The 16,958-nt window shown below is 36.8% G+C and overlaps 1 protein-coding gene across 5 annotated transcripts in view; it reads right to left on the bottom strand.

The window, feature by feature from the left end:
* The window catches only part of STK24 (serine/threonine kinase 24), a 51,340-nt gene continuing 34,382 nt past the window's right edge, over positions 1 to 16,958 (bottom strand). For all 5 annotated transcript variants that reach the window (XM_064408410.1, XM_064408413.1, XM_064408412.1 and 2 more), the window contains 9 exons: positions 16,492 to 16,548; positions 13,487 to 13,595; positions 13,202 to 13,359; positions 8,681 to 8,866; positions 8,289 to 8,434; positions 7,312 to 7,435; positions 6,350 to 6,418; positions 5,321 to 5,457; positions 1 to 3,005 (listed from right to left, as the gene is read on the bottom strand). In XM_064408410.1, the coding sequence (XP_064264480.1) occupies positions 2,969 to 3,005; positions 5,321 to 5,457; positions 6,350 to 6,418; positions 7,312 to 7,435; positions 8,289 to 8,434; positions 8,681 to 8,866; positions 13,202 to 13,359; positions 13,487 to 13,595; positions 16,492 to 16,548 (1,023 nt within the window). In that variant the 3' untranslated portion in view covers positions 1 to 2,968. The remainder of the gene's footprint in view (positions 3,006 to 5,320; positions 5,458 to 6,349; positions 6,419 to 7,311; positions 7,436 to 8,288; positions 8,435 to 8,680; positions 8,867 to 13,201; positions 13,360 to 13,486; positions 13,596 to 16,491; positions 16,549 to 16,958) is intronic.

The following is a 16,958-nucleotide window of genomic DNA, read 5'->3' as shown; positions in this document are numbered from 1 at the left end:
TTCAGTTCAAATAACTGATTTTATTGTTTTTAAACAGTGAGTTTATTTACTGCCTAATCATGAAATCCCTGACAAATAAGCAGTTCTACTAATTTAAAGGTTTGCATAAATAGGGATAGCTTATCATTTAGTATAGTCAAGACTGAGTGAAGTACTACCTGCACAGAAAAATCATCAGTGCAACATTGTAACACAGACATGTTTTAAGCATGAAAAAAACCTCTCCAAAAATATCAATACACTTCTTTTCCTCTGAGAAACTGAGGTGGTGCTTCTTTCAAATGAAGCTCCTCTTCTATAACCGATACAGACCTGATTTTTAAAGCATCAATACTTTTTAATAGCAAATGATTGTACTTCTACATTCAAGATACAGCACGCTTCTTTTTTCAGTGAATCTCAGTTTAAGATAGTCTATATTTAAATAATCTGTATATTACATATAAAAATACACATCTCTACCATAAATGAGGTCTTGTCTTCTTCTAAATGCCCAAGCCTTTTGGCCACCTGCCCTCAACACAAGTCTTATTCATCTTAAGCTCTGACACATTCATCAAGCAAATTCTGCCACTATCTACTCAGACAAGTACTTCCTCAACATACAGTCCTGGAACACAACTAAAATGCAACTCAAAACACATATATATAACTTTTCAAACGAGTGTTCAAAGAGTGTAGCTTAGAACTTAATTCAACTTTCTGATTGATCAATTCTTGACATTCAAGCCAGCAGCTTAAGTTTAACTTCCCCACTAAGTCTCAGAAGTTCTGTGCATCATCAAGTAAGCTCACTTTAATTTCCAGTCCTTACATTAACAGATGACAAGGGAACAGCTTACACTGATCAATTTATATTTCCAGTGCAAACACACCTGTTGATTTCCTTATGCAGTCACAGCACAGGGATCTGTTCAAGGCTAAATGTTCTCCTATTGAGACATCAACAGGTAAATTTCCATTGCACTGCATTATGATGCCCATTTCACAAAAGCAGTACTAAATTTATTTCCTCAAAAGTGAGCCTATCCATAACACTTAAGAGCACACTAAACAACATAATTAAAAATAATAATCAAACTGGAGTTGTGAAACATTGCTCAAACTTTTAGAATTGTTCAATTTATTTTAAATTCCCTTAGCCATAAAGGTAACACATCACCTAATTAGGCTGGCAAATGAGTAATGCCTGAAAGCATGGCCACAAGATGAACACACACCCACATTTCTTCCAACTGTTGTTTCAACCTGGGCAGAAGTTTATTAGCTCTGTTAGCAAGACAGTGTCCTCTTACTGTTAAATTCTTAAATTAATAAATTAAGGCTAGTAATATGCATAGACTAAGGGCTACCATGGTGATAGAAGTCCTGGAAGGAGACCTCACCAGCTTCCACAATGGTTAGAGTACCTGGGTTTCTTGTACCAAGGCAGGCAGATATGCCTGTGTTTTAAATGTTAATCCTTTCTGTTCCAAAGCTCCCGTCTATTTTTTTTTTTAAAGTTAATATATAAGTTACCTCACAGTCATGCAAAGCATAAAGTCATCAATTGCTTCATTAAAAGAAGGCAAAAATGCTCTCTTAGCTACTGGAATAAGAAGAACCTGAATATAGTCTTGGTGAAACCAACCAAGGTAAACCTCAGAGTAATACAGGGGCGGGGGGGGAATAGCAGCTACCTGATCAACTGTGCATCCAACTAATGAACTAGTATTACTGTTTCCAAGATCTGTGACACCTGAAGTCAGCTGTCTAGAAGCCCTCACAGGAATAGTGGAAATTTTAAAATTCAGAATTTCAAGAAGTAACTTTTCTCTGGAGAGGCAAGCAGCAGGAACCAGCACCCGGGCTGTTTTGCAGTCTCTCTGCCCAACATCTATCCATTTTGCTAAAGAGATGCACAGATCTAGGCAGCGAGAACAAATACTGAACCTATGGATAACTTTTCTTGTATGCTGAAAGACATTTCTTTTAATGATAAAAATAGGCATGATAAAGAAATACTTGGAACTGTCTCAGAATCTACACCTTAAGGAGATATTTCAGAATAAATGAAGGGAATAAAGATTTCTGTGAGCATTTAAACATGTTCAGGTGAAAAAAGACTGTGTCTGAATTTCATTAACTTCACAAATATCTGTTACTAAAACTGAACTATTTCAGAATTTGCATTGGCACAGTTTGAAACTGAAGATATGAAAGAACTCTAGGAAAGACAATAATTTAAATTTAAAGCTTTGAGAGACCAGGTGTATGAAATTTAAAACAAATAGAAGTAGTACCATAAATAGAAAGTGAGGCTCAGAATATAAGTAAAAAGAAAGAAATGCTAAAGAAACAGAATAAAATTGTGTCTGTGCTGAGGTACAAATAGAAGGTTCTATAATACAGGATTAACTCTTTCAGTGGCAAATACTTCACATACAAAAATCTAATCGAGATTCACTTATCACATATTTCAAACTTTACATGTAATAAAGGCAAGGCAATACTCAGTTATGGCCTGTCAAATGTTTACCCCACTAACATTATCTACAAAAGCACTTTACCATTTTGTACACAGTGATTCCTTATGCACATTGAAAGGCTTTCTTTTAAAAAAGACATTATATACATATCTGTACACAATACCAACAACCATGCTCCATCTCTCAGTGGAATTCTTAAAGCAAGATACCTGAGGTTTCTCAATATCTTCAATTTCTCTATCACAAACCTAAATATACATTTCAGATTTTACAAAAGGACACCTCCCTGGAATATGTGAATTATCATCTTAAAAAATTATAGCTTTAAGGAGCTGAAAAAGATTGCCTCCATCCAAGAGACTTCATTTTCACTCTTAGAATGTCCTTCCTCCCAAGGACTTTCCAGAGACTGAGAGGCAGAACAGCATTAGGGTGCACGCCTTCAATGCAGACACCATGGGATCTCTGCTGTCTTGGGAAAGCCAGGAAGGAAGAGTATGTCAGTAGGATGAAGAACTTCCTCCAGCTAGGGAATATCTGAAGAGGAAATGAAATAGTTACTGTTACAACTTTTAGAAAGGCATTCTACAAGAAGCAGCAATGAAGTGATTCCATTTTATGCTGTTGAAGTTCTGGCCTTTTTCCTTGCACTATGGCACTCACCACTGCCACCACACCTTAAAGGAGGAGCCGTGGAACTGAACAAGCCTGTTAGAGTATCACTGCTTTCCCAACAAACAGCAACAACCTGTGCTCAAATGTGTTACTGAGCAGCATTTAATGATGGAAGAACATTTAGCGACTCCACCTTTCCTACTCTGCAAGCTTACATCAAATCTTTTCAAAACATTACTGGGATAGGACAACTCTATCTCTTGATCTAAGGAGATTCTTAAATCATCCAAAGGATGATAAGCACACTTTTTAATCACATTAAGTTTCCAGTAAACTTCACCAAACATCCAAAATCAAAACTGGAGAGGGAAGGTAACTGGATTCACGCACATGACTGGGCAGCTATTCTGAGGTCCCAGTTAATTCATTCAGACAAGATTACAAAACCCAGTTCTAACCAATGATAAGGGGGAGTGAAAATGTAATCAGAAACTTGTTGTTGGAAACCTATCTTCAGTAATTAGCTATCAAATTGAGAGGGTATTATACTGAATTTACCTGATGATGTAAAAGAGCACACCTCCTGCAGCACTCGAACAAGAAGGAATTATTTTTTCAGAATTTGACTAGCTCCAAAAAAACCAGCCTTATCCCCAAGGGAAAACTACTAAGCTATGGAATGATTCAAGCTCATTTTTAGTGGGAGTTCTTGCTATTCATTCTTTCACTCCCTTTCTGGAGTCATTATCCCATACTAGCTGGAATACAATCCCTGAAAAATAGAGAAAATTCACCCAGATGTAATCCCCTGACAAACATTCTCTATGAACAATTCTTTCTCTCCTAGAAAGAGAATGGAGTGCTTGCCTTCACTGCTCTAAGACATTATGACTAAGAAAAACAGTAACAGTCCAAGGAAGCAGAACAGAAGGAAAGTAATACTAAACAGGTACATAAAGGGTTCTGAAATCTTTCTTGCAGGACAAAAATTATGAATGTTGCAGTATCGACAGAACAAGTAAGATCACTTCCAGCATCCCCAAAAATGCCCATGTCTTGGCACTGTCTCCACATGGCCATTTTCAGCCTCAATTGCAGCATCAAATCTTTGAGGTTTCTAGTTACAGGAAGATCCTGTACCAGACTGATAAAAATATGACACTGAAATATTAGCTGATGAAAGACTGGATTCAATTTTGGAACCCCTAATGGAAACAACTGAGATGGAAGCTCCAGCAACTCTTTCAAGTCTGCCAGGACCAAATGAGACAGGACAGGACATCTGGCATTAGAAGTAACCTTTCACCACTAGAGATGCTGACTGGGCTTCATTCTTAACAGCCCATAAAGCAACAAACACGATTGCTTGCAAGTTTCTTGGCACAGGTTTTTACTGGAGGAGAAAGTGTCACCCTGGAAATTCAGTGCTTCAACCTCAAAGCTGTGAATTCCTAAACTTTACCAAGCTGTGGTTAGAGACAGTGCAAGGGAGACACCTGCTCAGGGTGATCTTTTTCCATGTAGTGGTCCATGATTACTCATTGACATGAGTTTTTTCTAGTACCAAGCAATCCAATCTAGCTGCTGTGAGTTTCACAACAGCTGTGGGCTCCTAGATTCAATGTTACATTTATAGCCTCTTCCAGCAGCAATTCTGAAATTTATACCTCTTATCTTTTCTTGTGCAACATTTAAAGGAACAGAAAATTGATTATTTGTTCCTAATATATTCCTAAGGAAGGCAGTTAGAAAATCTCATGAAATTTGGCCTTTTGAAGTAAGACCAAATACTGGTTTTGGAGGTGTCACCCAAAGGCCATGCAGACTGTCTTTAATGAATGAACAAGGAACCACTCCCCATGTGAGTGAGAGAAACACAGATCAACTGAACAGTGATGAACCTAAGAGTGACACAGAGTGTTCTCTGCAACACACACCCAGACACCAAGGAAGTGTGTGTCCCTTACATGAACTGCAAAGGGAAAAGCCTGTCCAGTCTCATTTGGCACACAATATGCACACAACAGGATGAACATACATATGTGCTATCACCTGAGGCTAGAAATAACAACTGCTGATATGATTAGGTGTTCTTCCAGTAAGCAAACACAACTGCACAAACTGCAGGCACAAGTGGTTCTCTTCTCCACTAGTAAGAAAAATTAATTCTTTCAATTCAACATAAGCCAAATATTAGAAACAGATTTCTGTAAGCCATATTGCAATAGTTTCATTACCTCTGAAGCCTCTGCACAAGGTGTGACACCATGGTATCTGCAATGCCTGGACAAGCCTCCTCAGCTAAATAAACTGCCTTTCTCAGTTCTTCTATGGAATCTGTGTTACCACCACACACCTCACTCTTCTCTTTCAACTGAAAGGAAACCAGGAAGAAATATATTAATAAGATATTAATAAATATTTCTATACACAATATAATGCAGAAGCTTGTTAGGAAGTGACCATCAGTGTTCACAATGTCAGCATTTGACTTTCATCATAGACCCTCACACACTGAAGACATTTTTCAAGCAGAAGTTTGTCTTTACAGCACTTATCAGGATGTCAATCATCTTCACACATCTTCAATCTTCACACATCCTTTTCAGCATGCTCACAGTCAAAAATGACAACAAAGTATCCCAAGGAAAAAAAGCAATATTTACCCATAGCTGTTTGATTTCAAGATGTGCTTCCTATACTTTAGTATCCATGCTTGCACACCTAATACATATACACTGCAGTAATTTTATCAACTTTTTAAAATAATCATATCTTCATAAATTCTTCTCTTATCCTTCATATATTCTTTCTCAAAGTTGTTTTTAAGTATTTTGGGGGAGCGTATAAAAATATAAAACTCAGAATGGGAACAAAATACAGTTTGCAACACTGAAATTCAAAAGTGAAATTCTTGATGATCTGGTCCACAACTGTATCCTGGAACAGATCTTGAGCTTGAATTTTGTAATAAGATAAATACATAAAGTAGTGTCAAAAATTGAATGCTGTAATCTAAACATTTACACACCTTTTTCTTGTCATGTTCATTGCTTTAGGCCAGCATGGGTGATGTTACTACTATGCGTATCAAGTATCGTTAGGAACAAAATACAGACCTCAGAAGCAGACATACCAAAGGCAGAGAAAAAACTTAACACAGCAAGTTCCAAATGGGTAGTAGCAACCTTAGGTATGATTCATTATATTTTTCAATTTTTTTCAGATAAACCTTGGAATTGTTGTGTTTTAAAGCAGTAACTTACCTCTGCAAATAAAGGGGATATAATTGTAGACAGGCATTGGGATAGAGGCCTCTTTGGGATATCCTTTTCCTTTAAAGAAAAAAAAAAAAGACCAATTTTTTTTTTAAAAAAGTAGCCTCATTGTATGTTAATTAAAGACAAAATGTAGTTCCAACATGCTACACTTTATGAAAGGTCTGTTTCCATATATGGAAAATGTTCTACAACACACTATTCCAAAGCACTGTGGAAAATAGAGGCTGAATTAAAATTTGAGACTGCAGCACCTCAAATACATGCAAGCTCAAAATGAGAAGGGGGGAAAAAACCCAAAAAACCACAAACCAAAACCACCAAACTCCCACAATCCTACTGAGCATTAACCAAGTCATAGACATGCTGATATTTACTAGGTTCATCCTGTATGATAAAATATTTTTGTGCTATTTCTCCAGAATTTTCAGAGCCAGCACAGCAATAACCTGCTCTGGCCACACAGCTTGCAGAAAATACAATGTAGCCATTCCTAAACATCCCTTATTCTGGGTTGTTTGGGTTTGGATTTTTTTTTTTTATTTTTTTTGGACACAGGCACATTCTGGTCTTTGTTACATAGTAGCTTTTTTCCTTAAAAGACCAAAATGCCTTCTCCGAAACTCCAGCCTAGATTTGCACTGTACTGGTTTTAGTTTACTATACAGAATGAGATTTTAAAAATACAGTATTGCCTGGTCTTCCTCCAGTGGTTGTATTTCAAACCAGAGAAATATTTGGTATGTATTTTGTCAACTACACAAAAGGACACATTAACTGAATGCCCAAGCTTCAAGACTTAGAAAGTTTTGTGAAAGGCAACTGTAGAAAACACATTTTTAGCAAAAGTTCTGGAAGTTTTACAATATAAATGCTTTTAAAGGCATAAATTATTACTAAATTATTAAAGCAGAATTATCTCTTTGTATTGAAGTCAGTATTTTGAGCACCTTATTTCTTTGCAATTCCAAAGGCTGGGCTGCTCCATTCTCTAGATTCTTGGGGTCTTTTTCTCTTATTGTAAAGATCCACTCTTCTGAGTCACTCCCACCTGAAGCTTGACCATCTGCTTCACTTCAAGGGAAAGGAAAAAAAAATCTTACCTTACCACTGATGTTCATTAAATATACACACTAAATACAAAAACTCAGTAAAGACCAAAATCAGGATTCTATTGTACAGGCTACTACATACAAAGACAAGTATGAAAATTAAGGAAACATTTTTTGGGTAAATTCACCAGATGTAAGGAAGTGAGGCATTACAGACTGAAAACATTTTCCCATGTCATATTAACAAGTTACATGAAATGTTTTATTGCTATCTGAAAACTGGCTTTAGCAGAGCACCTCAACTCGTTAGGAAAAGGGGATGAAATTAGAAAACTAAATTCACTTTTCTTGCCTAGAAAAATAGCTAAGCCACTGGAACTGTGATCACTGGAAGGCATGAAGCCATTAATACTGCAAAGAAATAGACAGCTGTAATGTCACCCAAGAAATAACCTGATGCTTGCCATTAGCGTGCATACTGGAATAGCAGAGAATAGTAGAGTTTCCTTTACTATGAGGTATTTAATCCATTTGTAGAGTAAGTTGTGGCAATCTCTTCACTTGAATCTCACTTGCACAGTGCTACTTGGCTGTGCAGCTTGAGACCTCCTGCCTGCAGAAGAGCTGGCCTCACATCTAGGAAGAGCCCTGGACCCTACATAAGAGAGAAGGTAGCACAGAATATGGGCCAGGAGAGTTTTTCCTCAGTGACTGTTACTTGCACGAAATCCCTGGCAATACTAAAATTAAGACTGCATTCATTTACCAAGGCCACTAAGCTGAAAATCTGTAAATAACTGAATACAGCAATACATGTGCTAAAAATAACTCCTTGGCTCCTAAAGGAGGATATTTCATAGACTCATCAAACTTACGTATCCGAGTCATCAGAACTGGAGTCGTCATGACTTTGCTCAGACTTCCACCTCTTATGCCTGTCAATGAGGTCAGCCAAGTAAGATGTTTTCTTGGAGTTTCGTAAAATGAACTTATGTTTTAAAAGCTCTTTTGCAGTAGGTCTCTTAAAAGAAAAGAAGAGAGAGTTGGGGTTTTTTTTACCATGTTTAAGTGTTGAGTGACTCACTATAAAAACAAAGAAATCCAGAGTTTAGTCTTGATACAAATGAGATTTTAAACATATACAGTATTTAAAAATATACCTGTCACTTATGTCACACCATATTAGAGAAGCTGAATGACACTTACTCATGCAATCCATGTAAAGCTGTCAAATTCTCTACTACACACTGACAAACATGAAACTCACAAAGCTTGGGTCCTTGTTTAAGCAGGCCTCGACAAATTCTTTGAGGGATTTACTGAAGTTTCCTTCCAGCGTTGGTGGATTGTTCTTAGGAATGAGGAACAAAACTTTCATTGGATGTAATTCTGAATGAGGTGGCTCTCCTTTTGCAAGTTCTATGGCTGTTATGCCTAACGACCAGATATCTGCCTGTAAGAAAGAATGCTTTTAAGATCAGGCTGGAGAAAGAAAGTGTTGGCTTGCTGCTCTAGTTTAACCAGCAACAAACATCTGCTTGCTCACACCGTCCCCTGGTGGAATGGGGGAGGAAGAGAATTTGAAGGGTAATGGGAGAAAACTTGTGGATTATGAACAGTTTAATAACTGAAATAAAATAACAATAATAATAAATTATAATGGGGAAAAAAATAACAAAGAGAAAGAACTAACACCCAAGAAAGGCAAGTGATGTAAGTGGAAAGAGCTGCTCTCCACCAAGAGGAAGATGCTCAGCCAGGCCCTGAGCAGCAGGGACTTTCCCCTGTGCATGAGGCCATATGGTGTGGAATATCCCTCTGGTCAACTGTCCTGGCTGAGTCCCTTCCCAACTCCTTGTGCACCCCCAGTCTGCTCACTGGTGGGTAAAAAGCAGGAAAGGTCTTGGCTCTGTGCAAGGGCTGCTCAGCAATCAGGAAAATATCCCTGAATTATCAACACTTGCAGCACAAACCCAAAACACAGCCACATATCAGCTACTGTGAAGAAAATTAATTTTACCCCAGTCAAAACCATCACACTTGTAAAGGTAGATTTTTAAGTTTTACCGTAAATAACTTAATGTGTAAATTGGTTTTGTTGCCATTGTTTTATGTGATTAGCCCCATAGCCCAAGTGAAGTTTCTTGGTTGTCTGCACTCTTCAGTATAAAAGTTATACTAAGTAGAGTTTAAACTTTTTGAAATCAATACTACTACTTCAAAAAGCAATGGCAGAGTCATATAAACTAGCATTTTATCTACCATATTCAAGTATACTCTGTAAATATGGGGTAAGTCTAAAATAGTCACATAAAGTAAAATGCTTTAACTTGCACAAGATTTTTCCTCAACATAAACTAGCTAGTATTAAATTTCTGATGGTTGTACATTAGAATATAACTTCCCTGGAATTTATCACTGGTTTTATATATCATTCTTATTCACAGACTAGAGAAATGCAGTCTTTAACAGCAATATTCTGCTTTTTGGTCCAAGTAGACTTTAAAAGTTTTCACTATCAAAATGTGCTACTCTTTCTAGGGAATGCTGTCTCCCTTGATACAAATCCTACTGCAAAACTGCCTGAAGTAATGTGAAGCAATGCACTGTAATTCTCTTATGTTTTGCTGAAGTCACAGACCCAAAGTCAAGAGGGTTTTCTTTTACCTGTCAGAAAGGTAAAAGAAAAAAAATTCCCAGAAATGTCTGTTCCAAGGACAAGATACCAATTAAAAATATTTATGTTTGTTTTTTCTCTGTTTCTTTTTAAGTGAAAGCAGAACAAAGACTTAATCACAGGAAAAGCAGAAAAGATCTGACATGAGCTGTCTGGTTTTACTCCCAAACAGAGCAGTTGGAATTTTGCTATGCTGTAAACAGATCTATTTCCAGGTACTGGACAGAGCAGAGATTTCATTCATCACTGCTGTCTTTACTAAGCACCCCTGAACCCCACCTGTGTCAGCCCTGTGGATTCTCATGGTTATCTTTGACTGACTTGCACATATCCAACTCCACTATCACAGCCACAGTGCCTGGCACGAAACAAGCTCCTCCTTCCTTGGTCAGACAGTATCCTACTGTCAAGAGCTTAGTTACTTAATTTTGCAAGTAAGAATGAAAAAAAAAAACCAAACCAGAGTCAATTAGCATACCACTGAATTTATAAAATGCCATTTTGTTAGGCCATGTTACAGAGCAGTTCCTGAGCACAAAGAATTACATAAGCACATGGGCCCCGAGTTTCATTTATCTTAATAAGAGCATTATCAGCTAAGCTCTCCTCAAGCCTAATTATGAGTAACTTCCCTCTAGGAGGAAAGCTTTTCTTGGTTACAAAAGAAAAATGTCACCTGTGAAGATGAGTCTTCATGTTAACAACTGAGTATTATTATTTCTAATTTATTCAGAATTTCAGTTTCTCAAGAATGAGGTGTTAAAGCCACATAAATTGATACTTTTCCTCTGCCAGACTTTCAGTATATACAAGTATAAACATCAAATTTACATGTGTATGAGTGCACAGATATCCACCTGCACACACATATATGTATATAAATACTTCCTTTTTTCCTCATGTATTTATAACTCTACTACTAGTGACCTTCCTCTACAAAAATGAACAAAAAAGTGCAACAAACTATAGCAGCACGCTAGACTCTTTGAAGTCCAAGATGGGTTTTGGAAGCCCATTCCTGTTGAAAACATCAAAAGTAACTCACCCCATGTTCCTCTGGAACCATATCCTCCCCTTTCACAGATAAGAAAGGAAGTACCAATTGCACATGTATCCAATTAGGCATTTCTAGGATGGACTTGACTGTGACAATGAAACCCCAGAACAAGCACAAATAGTTCTCCAAATGGAGAGGGATAAGCATGACCTCAGGACATGGTGACACTCCACTATCCTTAGGTTTTATCACATTGTGATTTTTAAGAGTTTCAAATCTTGAACAAAAATTCCTCTTCCAAGTTCAGATGACAGTCACCAAGTCACTGGTAATTACTATCCACTGCAATACTGCCATAAGCCTTTCCTCTTCTAATCTAATGTGCAAAATGCAGTCCAGCTTTAAAGTTCTTGTAAGTCAAGGAAAACAGGCTATGTGCAAGAGAAAGACAATTTCAAATTAAATAATTATTTTTTTACAGTACAAGTTTTATAGTAGAAAGAGCAGAGAACTAGATATATGAAAAATGAAGCAGGTTAAGAAAACATGTTTTCAGGTAAGACAGGAATCCAAACAGGAAGCAGAAGCACTGCCAAAAACTAGAGCCCTTTCAAGCTTTTATTTGGAATCCTTCATCAAGTATCCAAGACTCTTATGTCCATGTGACATTGCACACTGAAACAGCCAGAACGGAAAATGTAAGGGCTGAATCATACTTTGTCCAAATGATGGTCATTCCCAGGAGCCAAACCTCAAAAAAACAAAACAAAAAAAACCCAAGGCCAACCAACCAAAACCAAAGCAAATAAACTACCTAAAAATCCCCCATAAAAATACACAAAGGCAAAAAATAACAACCACCATTTAAAAAAAGTTTACTCAACTTTAAGTTGGGATTTTGGGGTTATTTAAGCTTCTACAGGCTCTACAGTATTTTGCCTGTTATAGCTTTTTTACAGAAAGATAGCAAACAGGGAATTAAGCAACAGTACAGCCTAGACCAGAATCAGCCTTGGCAAATGCAAAGAAACATCCCAACCTGTCCCATTCCATGGAAATATGGCAAATCAACAAATCCCTACAGGGAAATCACAGGAAATGGGCAAGGAAGATGAGCTCAGGGAAGAACATAAGGAAATACTGGTAATTATAATAAAGAAAGCTGATCTTAACACAAATTGGGCTTGAGGGTGACCTTTGTTTCAGACCTACAGCTGCAGCAGTGGGTTGGGCAAGGAGCCTTTCCTGATAACATGGGTGTCCTGTGGAGCCAGCCAGGCCGTGTGGGACAGAGAGAAAGCAGGGGCAGCAAAGAGCTGTATATGTACCTCAAACAAATAGAAGCATAAAAAACAAATAGCCACCACAAAGAACTTTGAAAAAAGCAATAGGCTTGAGCTGGCTCTAATGGGCATATTCCTCCCTGGCAAGCAGGGACACGCAGTGCCATACTGGTGAGAACAGTAATGGAATCACATTTCTACTGTGACCCAACTATGTATTACAATTGATATACTGTGCTTGTCTTGAGATTTCAGTATGCTGATGTGCCACTCTGCTAGATCAAAATCCTGTGTATAGATAAATTTGGTATTTAATATCAACACCTCCCAAATGGCAAATCTGAAAGAACATGGTCAGAGCAGCACATTCTGCCAGAGAGGAGTAACAGCCCTTTCAAACAACAGTTTCACATCCACCAAATCCATATTCTTCAACTGTGTTGCTGGCTATTTTTTTCTAAAAACAAGAGGAAGAATAGTAACATTTTGAATATATTTGTACTCTTCTACTTTTTCTAAATATCTGCACTCTTCTGCTTTTAAACAGCCAAAAATACTCATCAATTGAGTGGGAAAAAAGGTGATGGGATGCACTTGTGAATACCGTATAATTTCTTGCCATCTGGATTGTCTTAATAAACTAGGAAGCTTAAACTTTGAATACAAATTAGGAAATCTTTCCTCACCAACAGCTTTTACCTGCTAGGTGTCACCTAGCATGTCATCCTCATGTAGACACAACCAAAGTTATTAGCTGTGTTCTGAAGACCAACCCATGTAATTCAATTTAGAAAAAGGAAGGGACTTTAGCAATGCCTTGAAGTACCTCACCTTTGAATCATATGCTGATTGCTTTATTACTTCAGGTGCCATCCAAAATGGTGTTCCCACAAAGGTATTCCTCTTTATCTGTGTGTCTGTTAGCTGCCCAGCTACTCCAAAATCTGCCAGTTTTACTTCCCCTTGTTCAGACAGCAATACATTAGCAGCTGGAATAAAGAAGAAGAAATACCAGAAATGAAGATATTTGACACCATTTGACAATGTAAGGGTGCTCATACAGATTTGCATGAGTTCTTCTGATATTCTTCCATCACAAATACCAAAACAATTTACCTTTAATATCTCTGTGGATTTTCTTTTCCGAATGCAAGTAATCGAGTCCTTTGAGTATCTCCCTCAATATTGTAGCAATTTGAGTTTCATCAAGTGAGCCAGGCTCTAACTAGGAGATGCAAGAAATGTTTAAATATGTATTAAAAAAGGACAAACAGACAACAGAAATAACACTGTGACTATAAAAAGAAATTACTCCTTATGTCAGCCCTCAAAACTTCCAATTTTCTGACTTCATAATGTGAGACAAAACAAAATACTATTTTTAAAAACACATAGCTCTAAACTAAGTGGCTTAATGAACAACAGGCAAAGAAATAATTTATCTAAAATATTATGTAAAATTTGTTAAAGATGCCATAAAGACAGAGCCTCAAGTCATTGCTTTGTGGTCAGGTCCTAGATATACTATGCCTTTGAAAAGCATCTGATTGTTAACACTACACTAAACTTACATGTGCAACTCCACAGACCCTATGTGGACTCAAATCTCAAAGCTTGAGCAAGAAGCTAAGACATTCAAGGTAATACATCCATCAGTCTATGACTACATACTGCACACTGGATTTTGAGAAACTCTCTAAAACTCAACTTAAAGTGATAGGCTGAGAGAACATTACGTATTATGTATTTTAAAATGTTAACTTTTTTCAAGTAATCCTGGAAATATAAATCTAATTGTTAAAAGATTCCAAGTAATTCTTCTTATGAGAAGAATCAGTAACATTATATGATCCCAAAGTTCTTTACACGTGATATGAATTCTAAAAGTGAGAATAACCGAGGAAAGATCACTACCCAGAGAGACAATAAGGGCATCTTAAACCCTGTCCTTAAACAATAAGGGCATCTCCAGAGAGACACTGAAACTTTGTGTCCAAGCATCAATATTGGAAATATTCCACTATTCTAGTTTACTCCACAATAGCACTCATTGAATCACAATCAAAAAGGTGTACCTCTAAAGCTTCATTCTGTGAAAAGGAAAGCATTTCAGATAAGGATTTTCAGATAAAAATTAAAAATAGTACATCCCTCAGAAATCCTCATGCATAGCAACAGAGGTAATATTTCATGTAACAATGCATTTGCTTTATCTTTGCAGCTTTAGTTATAATCTTATTTGCTTTTCCTTAGCTCTGATAATACACAAAATATTACCACTACCTGAAACCCACTAAGACATTCTCAAAGTTTTGCTGCAGCCAGGCTGCAAGCACCAGCTTGAGACTTGGTAACATGACACAGCACATCTAATGTGGGAAAACCTCTTATGTCAGATTCAGCTCACCTTAGTGAGGAGGAATTACTGAAAACAGAGTAAATCTCAGAAGACTGGCACTTGTACCTCAGTCACAAACTTGAACTATACTCAAAAGTTTGACCAAAAATGTACATGCAGTTGCATTATATGTATTTTTTTCTTGTGAGGCAGCATTTTGAAATCATGCAGTGCATATTCAAGTAAGAAAACACCAAGCTAGAATGACATGTCTGCGCTCTGAACATGGAATTCAAGGTTCTCAGTAATCCTTGCCTTGAGTATGAAAATGTGGCAAAACATGCCAGGTTCTAGTTGAGAACCATTAATGTGCATGTTAGAACTAGGAGAACATGCACCAAAACATAAATTGAAAATTAATGAAGCACATAAATGATGCTTAATAGACACTTACAGGATGATTTCAGTTCTGGGGTGAAATTTCTTCAATAACATTTTAAGATGTGAACAACAAATTTCTACTATTTCTAGGCAACAAACTTAGAGATTAAACACATAGTCATCACACAAGTGAAATTTGTGAATTTTAAAAAAAGAAGAAAATATGGTAACATGTTTTTACTCTGCTCTTTTATACCTATACAAAGAAAGTAGTAACTAATTTATAAAAGCAAACCCAATTTCTAATTGCTCTTCTGTCTGGAAGAAAAAAGTGATCACAACAATAAATACACATTTTTTATCATATCTTTATGGGGAACATCATGAATTTTTACACAACCACAGAACTCCTAACAGATGTGGAAGCTAAAGGTATAAATGGGTTCAAAAATACACAACTGCAGGAAGCCCACATTTAATACCCACTCCTGTGTTCTGGATGTCACCAGCAGAATCCCTTTACAGTGACCTTGTTCCTTTTGCTCTTTCCTCAAGCCTTTATCAGTTATCCTATTTGACAACTGCAAACTCTGCTACCAAGATGTTCTGCCTCAGTTTGGATAACAATTTTCACATACTTAAAACATGCATTATTATTTCTGTAGTGTTTTTTAAATCCACAGTGAACATAAGACGGTGGGCATTGGGTGCTTTTTAATAGCTGAAGTGAATATCAGCATCCAGTTACAGAAAACATGATCTGCACTGACCCCTTCGAATTCCAATTCAAACCTGGGTACTCCATCCCAGATGCAGAATGAGGCCCTTGCTCCTGCTAAATTTCATACCCTTGATGATTGCACAGCCCTTTGGTCTGTCCAGGGCTCCCTGCAAGGCCTCTCTACCCTCCATGGAGCCCAGAGCTTCTTCTATTTCTTTGAATTATTATTTTTAATACCAGCCTAAATTGTATTTCTGTCTAGGCTTCAGAAAGACTCCAAACAGGGAACCTTTCATTTATTTGTTTGGGGGAGAGGGTGGTGAAGAAGATACATTAAAATGTACAAACTTGTATAAGCCACCACTTGTTGTGGTGGCAGAATTAAGAGATACAAAAAACTATTTTCAGGCACTAGTGCTCTCTGGCTGACTGAAGATTAGCATTCTAAGATGTTTATATCTTGCTTCCAATATTAGGTTGCTTAGTTCCCTTCTATTTACACAAATAATCAGTCATGCCTCATGGAAAATAACATTTTTCTGGCATTGACAAATAGTTTTATCCTTTCCTGAAAGTGAACATTGCCACAGCCAAGTGATGTATTATAGTTTCCAGAATTATAAGATAGGAATATAATTACGTGAAGTAAAGTAACAAAAAAAATATGTATCATTTACTTACTAGATCAAGGGCAGAGCCTCCACCCAGATATTCCATTATTATCCATAATTTTGTATCCTGCAAAACAAAAAAACCCAAACAAATGTATTAAGGTTAAAATAAAAAAGAGAAAAGAAAAAAAAAGTAGTAACGAGTTAATGGGACTTGTCCCATTCTTTCTGATGAAGAAATTATCTGCAGTTTTGAAACATCACTAACATTTAGCTGTTCCTCAAAAATATCTCTGGATTATTTACTCAAGAGTGTGTGCATGGAGGAGAATGCATTTTCATTTTAAAATTCCAATTATGGACATTCCAAATATCAAATAGTGTTACACATAACATATTTCCTTTCCTTAGAAAATATTATCTCGATTTTGTTGATCATCTTTATTTGTACATATACCTAAAAATATTTTCTTTAGTAAGCTTGACTCCTGTCTAGTTTAAATTGAAATAAAACTTATTCTTCATTTTTCGGCATAG

Source organism: Passer domesticus, chromosome 2 (assembly GCF_036417665.1).
Source record: "Passer domesticus isolate bPasDom1 chromosome 2, bPasDom1.hap1, whole genome shotgun sequence".
NCBI lineage: Eukaryota > Metazoa > Chordata > Aves > Passeriformes > Passeridae > Passer > Passer domesticus.
The sequence above is the reverse complement of the archived record's forward strand: the minus strand, read 5'-3'. Positions and strand labels throughout refer to the sequence as shown.